We start from the raw sequence: 12,012 nt of genomic DNA on the forward strand, positions 1-12,012 counted from the left end.
CACTCAAGCTTCTCCCCCAAATTCAAGAGAACCTCCAAACTACCCAGAAGAGTTTGAGAGAATCCTCTACACTCTCCCTTGGTAGTCTGGGTTTTGACTGAGATAGTGGTAGAGAAAAGGTTTAGGGCTTCTGGGTCCTTCTCCTCTAAGAACCTGAAATGGAAGCTAAATCATATTTTGGTTCCTACACCCCAACCATCCTTTTGTTTACTTCATCCTGTGGCTTCTAGATGTGGGAGGACAGGTCAGTTCATCCTGGGTCTTTCCCCAGGGCTGCTGCCTGAAAAAGCAGATCCATGAGTCAGAATGAGTGGCTCCCTGCTCCAGGGAAGACCACAGGGCCAAACCAGGCTGGGCCTCTGTTGGGGAGGGACCCAGAAAGCAAGGAGCACTCCCTTAGCCTAGGTTGGGACGAGCCCTAGCTGGAGAGGGACCATTTCCCAGGGCATTTCCATCAAAGGGGAGCAGTAAAGTTGTTTTGTCAACAGCCTGTGCTTGGCTCCATCAGAACTTAAAGTCGCTGGACATTTTTCTTCTCTCGCTGCCTTGGAGCTGCACGCCTGCCAACTTAGTCAGCTGAATCCAATTACTGCGAGCAGCATTTCATTTGGCCCCATGGAGCACTCACTTATAACTTCCCCGAAAATTTCAATAATCCGCACCAAGGCTCCCTATCCAAAAGACTTTTCCCGGGGTTCTGGTGGAGGATGGTCTGCAGGGGACCCGCTCTTCCTTGACAGGTCTCAGACGGGGCTCCCTCCACTCGCCCGGTTTCTGGCTGTGGAAAGGGTACTTGAGCTGGTGGCCCAGGGCCAGCGGATAAAGCCTGCGATTCTGAGCAAGCAGACGGCTGAAGTTGGTTGAGCCCCTGCTGGGTGGTGCGTGGGCTGGGGAAAGAGCGCGGGTGAAGACGGTGGGGGCTCTGGACAGCCCAACTCTGGCTATCTAGGGGTGGGTTTCCTCTTTCCTTTCCCCTTCCCAAACCTCCTGCGCCCAGAGCACACCGCGCACCGCAAACCGTGGAATGCCCGGGAGCAAACTTACCCTGTTCCTCCGCGGCTGGGAAAACAAAATCTAGTTACAGGCTTGGGGAAAATCGCGACCTTGAGTGGCCTCCCAATTTAGCCCTTCTTCTGAAATTAGGAAGTTCCTAATTTTAAAGAACTCTCCGCTCCCCTCCACCCCACCCCACAAAAAAATAACCAAGCGCTGAAAGTTGACGTTCGCCCACGAGAGAATGTATCATATAAAGCGGCTTCGGACCCGCCTGTCGGTCGGTCCGAGGGCCCGGGTCCATCTTGCCTCCACCGCATAGCCCTGGGGCCCGCCCACCCAGCCGAGTGGGCCCCCCTGGGCTTGGGGCTGGCTGGGAAGCTGAAACCCAGGCGCGATGTTAGGAGCCCTACCGGGCCGGAATCTCTCGGAGGCGCTTCCGTTGGGTGTTCATTAAGGGGTGAGTTATTGCTGCGTGAGCCAAAGGTCACTTCAAAGGCTTATGGCTGCGCGCTCTGGTCTTTAGAAGGGCCCTGAACGCTTTGTGTGGGGCTTTCCCGGGCGCAGCTTAGTGTTTGCAAACTACTGAGTCGACAAATTGCACAGGGCAGATGCAAGAGGAGGCATTGTGTCTCTCCTTTCACCTGACCGGGGGGCGGGCACCTGCTGAGTGCAGGCGGAGGTGGGCAGCTAGGTCTGTTTCAGGATGGGGTGGAAGGAATGTTTGTTTCTTAGGCTCTTTGCAGCCTGATCCCCAATAGAACCAGTCGTGGGCAGCCCAGGCCAGGAATGTGGTGGATGCTACTAGAATAAAATAAACTCAGGGAAACAAGTGGAGATATACTGTACAAACCAAGAAATAACACCCAGCTCCCTCTTCACTGGGGCTACTTTGGGAGCCTTGCCTAGGACCCATCCAGGCCCAGCTGTATATCCACCCTCCTTTTCTGGTGCCCTGTGCTGTGGCCTCTCCCTTTTGCTCCTGAGAGGATAGGCTTGGCCTGGAGGTTTGGGGAACCTGGGGGCATTTAGGGCTTGGTTGGAGTAGAAGGAGAGGGAATGGTTTCCCTGTGCATCTGACCCACTTGGCTCACCCACTGTGGAGGGTCTGGCCCTTCCTGGCTCCCCCTTCCTCCATCCAGTCAAGAATTTTTATGTTGAAACCCACCCGCTCTCTACTCAGGAGCCAAAGGAGTCTCTTCTCTGCCAGTAAGAAGGTGCTGGGATGGCTGCGGAAACCATCTACAAGGGTGACATTGATTATGATACTCCTAAAGGGAGCAAAGCCTCTCTGCATCTGTTTGTAAGAAAGAACTGGCTGCCACTGAGAGTTTTCCATTTTTGTTCTAGATTGTCTCAACAGAATATCAAAAGGAACCTGAAGAGCCTGCAAAAAGAGTTAGAGACAAAATTTGATAAAACACGCACGCACATTGTGTCGAGTGGTGTGATTTTTAAAAATAATTTCCACTACATTTCCATTTGTCCTGCAACTCAAGGTAGCCATCTCAGGATTCATACATCAACACATAAAACAAAGGGCGGCTTTGAAGTGGATCACCTCAGTGTGAACTGCCGCCGGTTACATGATAACCGATCATCAGCCTTCAAATTTATGGTGCTTTAATGGGGTGAGCCCAGTGCCTTAAATGCAGGGTGTATTACGTATTGCATTATCTGGGCTAAATAAGAGTGATTTAGAAGCAGAAGAGCTCAGGCTGAGAGATCAGGAGAATGTGGGCAGAAAGCTGCCCCAGCTCTACAGTAAATATATCACCTTCTGAACAAACCCGAAAAGGAGTAGTTTCCAAATCCAGAAGTAGTAAACCCAATAGGGAGGGAAGAATCCTTGCTAGGTTTCAGGGAATTAATTGGGGATGCCCAGCAAGGTTGGTGTCCGCCAGAAAGAGATCTGTAGACTTCCAAGGCTCTGATTTAGGCAAAAGAGAGAGAAGAGCGGAAGCTAGCCCAAATCTTAGGGAAAACATTGAGAGGAACAGAAGCAACCTGCACTCCAACGCCTCCTCCTTCTTTTCAAGTTCCGTGGACTAACACTACCCGTCCGTGATTTACGACGATCGCGGAGCTAGTCACAGCCGGCCCAGAGCCGCCGCCTCCATCCATCCCCAAGCCTTTCCGCCGCTCTGCCGCCGAGGCGGGCGGAGCAGCGGGGCTGGCCTCCGCGCGTCCAGCGATCTCCCCTCCCAAGGCCACGGCAGGCAGCAGGTCTTCGTCCCCGGCCAGGCTGCGCTCGTCCCGTCCCGCGTCCGGCCGCTGAGCAGAGCTGCTGCAAGAGGCGGGCACGGGCCACTTTATATAGTAGCCCTGCTCGCCGGGCGCGGGCCGGGAAAAAGTGCGGAGCAGGGAATTCTTTTGCTGCGCTTCCTCCTACGCGGAGCCTGTTTTCCACTTCTGAAAAGTGCTGGGCCTTGGGAAGTGTTTTTCTTTTCATTCCTTACTGAAGCGTTTACTGCCGCCGCGCTCGAAGTCATAAATTTTGCTACAAACCACAATGACAGGTGCATTGATATGCACCGTGAGAGCTCCAGCTGCTTAATAACCCCGTCCCCCGGCCGCTGTGAGCGCCTTTTATTTATTCGGTATCATATTTAGGTATTGATCCTGTGCAGAATTAAGTGCAGGGAGCAAGTATCAGGATTCGGCTGATTTGGAGGCGCGGCGGGTGCGGCGGGACAGCGTGGCCTGGGCAGCGGGCAATGGTCGCTCCGAGGCCGCCTTCTTTCCGGCTGTGGACCGTTTGGCCCTGCATTCCCGGCCTACGGTTGGGCCTCGGAACTTGAGCTAGACGACTTACCCGGACGGCGAGAAAGAACCAGCCAGATCCCCTTTGGTGCCCCTTCCCCAGGAGGAGCAAGGGATGGCGTGGGGTGGGGTATGGTATTTGGGGGAGGATGCCACAGCATCAGATGTTGTCCCTGTCCCTGGCGGGGGTGAGGTGTGTGTGGGTGGGTGGGTGATCGGGTCCAGATTAGGGGGATGGTGGGGAGCGGGTGAGAGAAAAGGGCAGCTGAGGACTTCGAAGACCGCCCCTCCCCCCACACGCGCTCTCGTCTTCACCCCAAGGCATTTGGGTCTGGAGCCCAAACGAGCAGAGCAGTACCAAAGGGCAAGAAAAGAAAGCCTTGGAAAAGGAGGGAGGGTGATGGAAAAGATGAGCCACTGAACAGTTGACCATTGTCCAAGTGATTTATGACCCGTTCCTGCTTTTTAGGTTCAAGCAGAGTTCACGAGGAGTAAGGATTTCTGGAAAGAAATAAGCTTCTTTTTTTAAACCAGTTTTGTAGCAATATTCTCAGGTTCTGTTTTAGGAAAGGTGACTTCTTGGGACTTTATATTTGGGGGCAGGGGAGAGGCTACAAAGTCCTTCCCAGTGAAGAGAGGGCTGCTTCCCTTGCTTCTGGGGAAATGGACATTTGGGTGGTGGATCATCACTGAGTGGGCCTTAGAATTCCTTAAGACAAGAAAACAGAAGAACAGACTCTATAGTTACTCAGGCAGCTGCCCAGTATTTGCACTTTTGAGGTCTATGCACAGAGCTTTTCTAGGAATATGCCACAAATATATACTGTAAAGCCATCTGTTTCAAAGACCTGAACAGTTCCTAAAGAAGCTATTTTAATGTGACTGGTCTACCTATCAAGATAAACTTGGTCACCCTGGGAGGCAAGAAGGGGGATGTTTTGCTTCCACTGTTGTAAATGGAGTGACAGAAGTAGCAGTGAGTTCTGGTGGTCTGTGACCATTTGACATCCAGAGCACCCAAGGTTTAAGACTGGAAGCAGGATCCTAGAAAAGTCCAGAGATTTAACCAAACTCAGAGTACGTAGTCCTTTGGCCTGGGGGTGAACACAGATAAATACTAGTCACAGGATGAGGATGTAGCTGTCCATTTAACATTCAGTAGCTTTAACAGTCAGAGAATGATACAGAAACAAATGAAAGATAGACACCAGCTTTGTTTGGTAGATAGTCTAACTGCATACATTCAAGAACAATAATAGGAACTGTTCCTAAAACATTACATCCTACTAGTCTGTTATTCCATTGAGAAGAGGCCTGTCTCATTACGGTTAACGGCATATTCATTTATATTGTAAAACAAAATGGGCAACTAAAGTAACAAATAAAGGCTAATATGAAAAAAAGATTTTAATTGAGGTAGGCTGTTTGGTGAAAGTGGAGGGGAAATGAGTAAATAGAGGAGTGGACTTAGTATTAGTGGTCAAATCCATTAGGTCATGTAATTTGTCCAGATAATATGGTTCATCATGATGACCATGATGGAAGCCAAGGAGTTTGGGGCAAGGAAAGTTGCCTGAAAGATGAGATCAAGAATTCAGACCAGGGAGCTGACCTGTGAGTTTTCTTTATCAACCAGAGGAAAGTGGTTGAATGGTATTAGTTATACTTTAACTCATTAGGGGCTTTCAGGAGAAGAGGGGGGTAGGTGAGAAGAGAAACCGCCCCGTCAAGAGTCAGAAGACACAAAAGAGGTAGAATTTTTCTTAGGTTTTTCTTCTTCTAATTCTGGGTCCATTCATCATGCCATGAGAGGTTCTCTCATTGGCTGTAAGTTAGGTGGGAGGTGGGGTGGAATGGAGGTCGATAGTAACATTTATACAATGGAGGCAGGATTAAAATGATAAAGTTTAATATAAAGCATTCTCCATTTGCCCATGCTCCATGCATTGCAAATTCTAAATCTCTTTACTTACTTCCAGTGATATCCATTTAAAAGTAGTAGAGGACAAAGTAAAACATAGAAAAAGGTAGATGAAAGAGAAGAAACTTTTCTAGTCTCAAAATAAGTCTGTGAGTCTTTAAGTACTCTTCTTGGCTTTTGTCTCCTGGTAGATTTCACAGTGCTGACCCACGTACTAACCAGCAGATTTCACCTTGTCACCGGAGTGTGGACTATCTGGGTCTCCATGAAAGATGCTGTGATTTTGAAACCAGGTGGGGGAGATACTTTTTTTGAGAGATCTGGCTGTTCGAGTGGGGTTTTTTTTTGCCCTTCAAAGCCCTGGGATGATCCAATGATTGACTGATCCATTCATTCATTCACTCATTCAGGGAGCATTTACTGCACTTACTACATGTGGGGTGCTGGGCTGGATGTTAGGAATATATTGGTGAATAAGACAGTCCTTACCTGCAAAGAGCTCAAAGTCTAGTGGGAGAATCAGCCATTAAAATGTATCAGGCCTTAAGTGCTTTTCTATGCAATTTCAAAGGGTAAATTGACAATCGTGGAGAAAATTGTACCTGGAAAAAAAAGAAAAGTCCTTTCCCTTGGATGAAGGAAAGCCTTTTCTTATGATTATGGGAAATTCTTTCTGACTCTTTCAAGGGTTCAAAAAAGTTGAACTTCATAAAATCCCAGATCCTTCTACTATGAAGTGGGCGGGGAAGCAGAGAGGCTGGGCTAGTCCTTCTATATTGTCTGGTCTTGCCAACGACAGTCCCTCTGGGACCTCTCACTTTTTTCTTTGCAGGTTATCTGGAGGCTGGGGCTGCCCCAGCTCTCTCAGGATTTGGCAGACATTGGAGGTGGTGGTGAAGGAGACAGCAGTGGTCAATGTTATTTGAGCAGGGTCAGCAGGCCCCAGAGCTTCCTGAGTGCACGATGCAGAAGGCTGCTTACTATGAAAACCCAGGACTCTTTGGGGGCTATGGCTACAGCAAAGCCGCTGACACTTATGGCTATAGTGCCCCCCATCAGCCTTATCCACCCCCCGCTGCTGCCAGCTCCCTGGACACTGATTACCCAGGCTCTGCCTGCTCCATCCAGAGCGCTGCACCTCTGAGAGCCCCAGCCCACAAGGGGGCTGAACTTAACGGAAGCTGCATGCGGCCTGGCACTGGGAACAGCCAAGGTGGGGGTGGAGGCAGCCAGCCTCCTGGTCTGAACTCAGAGCAGCAGCCACCACAACCCCCTCCTCCACCACCAACCCTGCCCCCATCCTCACCCACCAACCCTGGAGGTGGAATACCTGCCAAGAAGGCCAAGGGTGGGCCCAATGCTTCTGGCTCCTCTGCCACCATCAGCAAGCAGATCTTTCCCTGGATGAAAGAGTCCCGACAGAACTCCAAACAGAAGAACAGCTGTGCCAGTGCAGGTAGCTCTCTGGGCTAGTGCCCCCAGACTCACCCCAGAAGCTAGCTTGCATAGGAATCAAGAGGCTTAGGACTGGGAGTAGAACTTTGTGGAGACCATGTGTCTAAACTCCTCCTCATGCAGAAATGTTCTTTCCTTTTAATGTCTCTGATTGGGGTCATATCCTTACAGTGACAGGATGCTGAGTTCCATTCCAGACAGCTGGCACCATTGCTAGGCAAGTCTCATAGTCATTCATAGGCAGCTTGTCCTTATGCTGCCCTCGAATCTGCTTTCCTGGGCTGCTGGTTCAACTCCTGGGCTCCTACTCAACTCCTTCTTCCAGCCAATAGCTCTTTAAAACTTGAGGATGGGTAATATGATCCTTAAGCCCAGGTGGTTACACAACCCATATCACAAGACTCCCACTTCCTTAAATCAATAAGAACTAAAGTCTGTGGAATGCTGTTTAAGAACCATGTCAAGTGCTTTACAGGCATTATCTAATTTAATTTTCCAAAGGTCCTTTTGAGGTAGGTATATGATAAAACACCCATTTTACAGATAAAGGAACTGTTACGGGTGATAAGTCACTCGCTCAAGATCATAAGAGGACAAATTGGCACACCCGAGTCCAACCACGGCCTGCAAGGAATAACCATGGGACTCTACTTGGCCCATCCAGCTCAGTTCTCCCCATCACAGCAAATCCCTAATGTGGAGGGACATATCCTAGGGGAAGAGGATGTACTCTGAAACAGGAGAAAGCTTGGGTTTTTCTCCCTGGAAAGTGAGACCCTGGAGTTGAGAAGGTTTTCCGTAGGTCCATTCAGTGCATGTGTGGAAGAAAACCAGGCAGGGTCAGGAACTCTGAGGCCATCTGCCTCTCTGCTCAGCCTGCTTGGCTCCTGAACTTTTCTGGCCTTGTGTTCTCTGATGTACTTTAGCTCCAGGTAGATGAACTTGCTCCCAGGTCCAGGGCTAGCTTGAGGCTTGGGATGTAGTTTGTTATCAGACCTACGGTTTGCCTGCTGCTCTCTTGGGCGGCTGCTCCTGGGGGTTGGGTGGGGGAGTGTCTTCAAGCCTCTGAGCTCCTTCTCCTCCTGCCCCTCCTTCCCAGCTGCAGGCCCAGGCCCTCCCTCCCAGGAGAAATCCATTTGTCTTCCCAGGGAGGGAGTGGACAAGCTGCTGAGAGGTGGCAGGGGTGATGGAAACCAGTGTTGAGGCTGCTGCTCCTAGCATTGCAATACTCAAAATATGCCCAGCCTGGCCTTGGATCCCCTACAACTCCCTGGCAGTATTTTTATGGTTTGTCACCCCTCCCGACTTTTGGATACAGGGCCCTTGGGTGCACCTGGGCTGGAGGGAGGTGCCAAGATCATCGCCACCCTTATTCCATGCTTCCTGGGGTGCTTTGCCCAGAAGCCAGCCTCTGAGCAAGGCAGTTTGAGGCTGCCTCCTGCCCCTCACCCCTACCCCAGCAGCAGAGGCAGGAAGAAGGGGTGTTCAGAGAAGTCTGGCCCTTCTTTGGGGGAGGCCTTACTAGCTGCTCCTACTCTCTTATTAAACTCCTCCTCAGCCTTTGGGACAGGATGGTGGACTAGGCTGAAGGGGAGGGAGTGGGTAGAATGAGCTGGACTTCAGAAGGCAGAAGGGAGTTTCAGGTGCTACTGATAGGTAGGCCTGGGGCCTTTGAGTCCCCTTCTTGGACTCTCACCTCTCAAAGCCCCTCCCCTGCTGCAGCCGGGATTAAAGTGGGGGGCGGGGGGGGGGGGAGGAGGAAGAGGCAGGAGCCAGGGAAGCACCCAACTCCAGTGTGGGTGTCCCCATCTCTCCCGCTCAGCGTCTCCTCTCTCTGCCTCCTTGCCCAGGAGAGAGCTGCGAAGACAAGAGCCCGCCGGGCCCAGCGTCCAAGCGGGTACGCACAGCTTACACGAGTGCCCAGCTGGTGGAGTTGGAGAAGGAATTCCATTTCAACCGCTACTTGTGCCGGCCACGCCGCGTGGAGATGGCTAATCTGCTGAACCTCACCGAGCGTCAGATCAAGATCTGGTTCCAGAACCGGCGCATGAAGTACAAGAAGGACCAGAAGGCCAAGGGCATCCTGCACTCGCCGGCGGGTCAGTCCCCAGAACGCAGCCCGCCGCTCGGCGGCGCCGCGGGCCACGTGGCCTACTCAGGCCAGCTGCCACCCGTGCCCGGCCTAGCCTACGACGCGCCCTCGCCGCCCGCTTTCGCCAAATCTCAGCCCAACATGTACGGCCTGGCCGCTTACACGGCGCCGCTCAGCAGCTGCCTGCCGCAGCAGAAGCGCTACGCGGCGCCGGAGTTCGAGCCCCACCCCATGGCGAGCAACGGCGGCGGCTTTGCCAGCGCCAACCTGCAGGGCAGCCCGGTGTACGTGGGCGGCAACTTCGTCGACTCCATGGCGCCGGCGTCCGGGCCCGTCTTCAACCTGGGCCACCTCTCGCACCCATCTTCAGCCAGCGTGGACTACAGTTGCGCCGCGCAGATTCCCGGCAACCATCACCACGGACCGTGTGACCCTCATCCCACCTACACAGATCTCTCGGCCCACCACTCGTCTCAGGGACGCCTGCCCGAGGCCCCCAAACTGACGCATCTGTAGCGGCGCGTTTACCTCTTTCGCTTTGGCGGCGGGGGGTGGCGGGCGGGGCCCGCGGGGCAGCTCAGTGACCCCCCCCCCCTTCGCTCTGGCTGGTCGCTGCCTCCTGGTCTCGGCCAACAACGGCCAAGGATCAGGCGACTGGGCCTCCTCTCCAGGCGCGCCCTTCTTTGGGTTACTCTGGGTTACTCGCTCTAACTCAGCCGCAAAGATTCTCCTCTGTAAGCCTGACAGTGCCATACACTTCGGACCGAGGGACTCTGATCTGGTTATGGTGTCCCGAAGGTAAGTCTGAGATCCATCGTCGGCGCGCCCTGCAGAAGGTCCAGGGCCCGGGCCTTGCCCGCCTCTAGTTTAGTTGCAGAGACCTTAATTTATATACTTCCCTGCCGGTAAGGATTGCATCGGACACAACGATCTGTATTTATTATTTGAAGCGAGTCATTTCGTTTCCCTGATTATTTATCCTCGTCTTAATGTATTTATGTGTATATTTGTAGAATTCTCCAGCCGACTTTAGGAACGCCCTCCCAGGCCGCGGGGGCCACATTTCAGCTCTTTAGTCCCCTTGGTCTGAACTAGTTGAGAAAGTAGTTTTGAACAGTTGTAACCGTGGCTGGTGTTTGTAGTTGATGTAAAGGATTAAGACCGCAAATTGTCCTTCATGGGTAGAGTCAGGCGGCCCCGTGGCATGGCAGGACACCCGTTACTTGTTTCTCAACACCGCAGCCCTCGCCACTAGACACAGTTTATTGATTCAAATTGTCTGGTACTATTTGAACAAATATTTAGAATAAAAAAATTTCTCAGTCAGAAGTGTATCTGTGTTCATCATGCACACCTGCAAGTAGATCGCCCTGCCTTTATCTTGTGCACAATCTGGTGGAAGGCACCCCAATAGGCTGACCCTTTGAACTATTTTTTTTTCCATTTATTTGGAATCCAGTACGCAAATTGGTTCCTGGGATACTTGACTACATTCCAGCTACTGACATTGGGGGGGGGGGAATATCTGAGGATGCAAGACTAGGAATGATTTGGGTGAGATGATCTAGATAGGGTTTTTTGTTTGTCTTTTTTTTTTTTTTTTTTTTTGCTTCTGCTACTGCCTGTTTTGCTCTCTTTCTAGACACTAATTGACTTTTTTAGACTGTATTTACATTGGGGAGGCCTGAGCTCACTTTTCTGTGTTAAGTAGTAAAAAATAAACTTTGAAAGAAAACTGACAATCAAAGAAAAGACACAAGAGAAGTCATAAGAAGAATTGAGCTGTGAAAAAAGTTAAGGTGCAGAAAAAGAATGATCATTTGAAGCCATGCACCTAAGCTTTTCCTATAGGAAATGCTATCACGACTTTTTCTTTTATAGCAATCGGTGGTTCATTTCTAAAGAAAACAAACGTTCCCCAAGATGTAAAGTAATAAAAGTTTCATTAATGGAACATAACAAGTATAAACACCTGTTTATTCTTGTTTCTTTGTACAAAATGGGCAAAAATGTCTTCAAAGATTTATAACCATTTTGTAAATATTAGCGTGGCTTTAGCTGGGGAGGACTACTTACACCCACTTCTCTAGGAGGAGGCACTTGGAAAACGCCTTCAGATAAGGTTCAGTTCTTTTGTATTTCAGCAAAGTCGGCCCACGCATCTCTATTTGGTTTGACAAATAATACAACTCCTACTACATGCCCGTGACTCGGGGTGAAATCCCTACCGTGTGGAAATAATTCAACTTCTAATCTTCTGGTGGAGCAACAATCGTTTCTATTTGGATGTTTGTGTTTTGCTAAATAATGATGGCTCAAAATAATATTTGGTTTCCTCATTCCTTTGTGCTGTTTTTAAAATAGCATGTTAGATTGGGGGTGGGAGGGGATTATCCTTTTGCTAAATTTCACTTTATCCGAGCAGGTTTAAAGTATACATGTTGTAGAAGTGTATCAACAGAATAAATGACTTCAAGTGAAGGGATATTTTACCCACTTCGAAGGCTTAAAATTGTTTTTCTACGAGATTTGCATCCATGGGCAGAATTTCTAATTGTAAGAAATTATTTTTTAAGCTATTAGGGAAATCAAAGAGCTTGCTGCCTTGCAGGGATTACAAAAACCTTTCTTAACTGGCTAAATATTAAATAGATGAATTGTCAGGCTGTTTAGATTGAGCCCGATTTTCCCTCATCTCCTCTTCCTACCATAAATAATAATAAAAATACATAATGCATCACGGCTCCAGGCGTTTTCCAGCGCGGTGTGTTACCGCAGGAGTATCTGC

The 12,012-nt window shown here is 50.3% G+C and overlaps 1 protein-coding gene across 1 annotated transcript; it reads left to right on the plus strand.

Moving 5' to 3' along the window:
• Positions 6,550-11,961, plus strand: HOXD3 (homeobox D3). Its single transcript, XM_013984299.2, has 2 exons — positions 6,550-7,133; positions 8,983-11,961. The coding sequence occupies exons 1-2, from the start codon at positions 6,593-6,595 to the stop codon at positions 9,738-9,740; spliced, it is 1,299 nt and encodes a 432-aa protein (XP_013839753.1). The 5' UTR covers positions 6,550-6,592; the 3' UTR covers positions 9,741-11,961.

This window comes from Sus scrofa, chromosome 15, assembly GCF_000003025.6.
Source record: "Sus scrofa isolate TJ Tabasco breed Duroc chromosome 15, Sscrofa11.1, whole genome shotgun sequence".
Lineage (NCBI taxonomy): Eukaryota > Metazoa > Chordata > Mammalia > Artiodactyla > Suidae > Sus > Sus scrofa.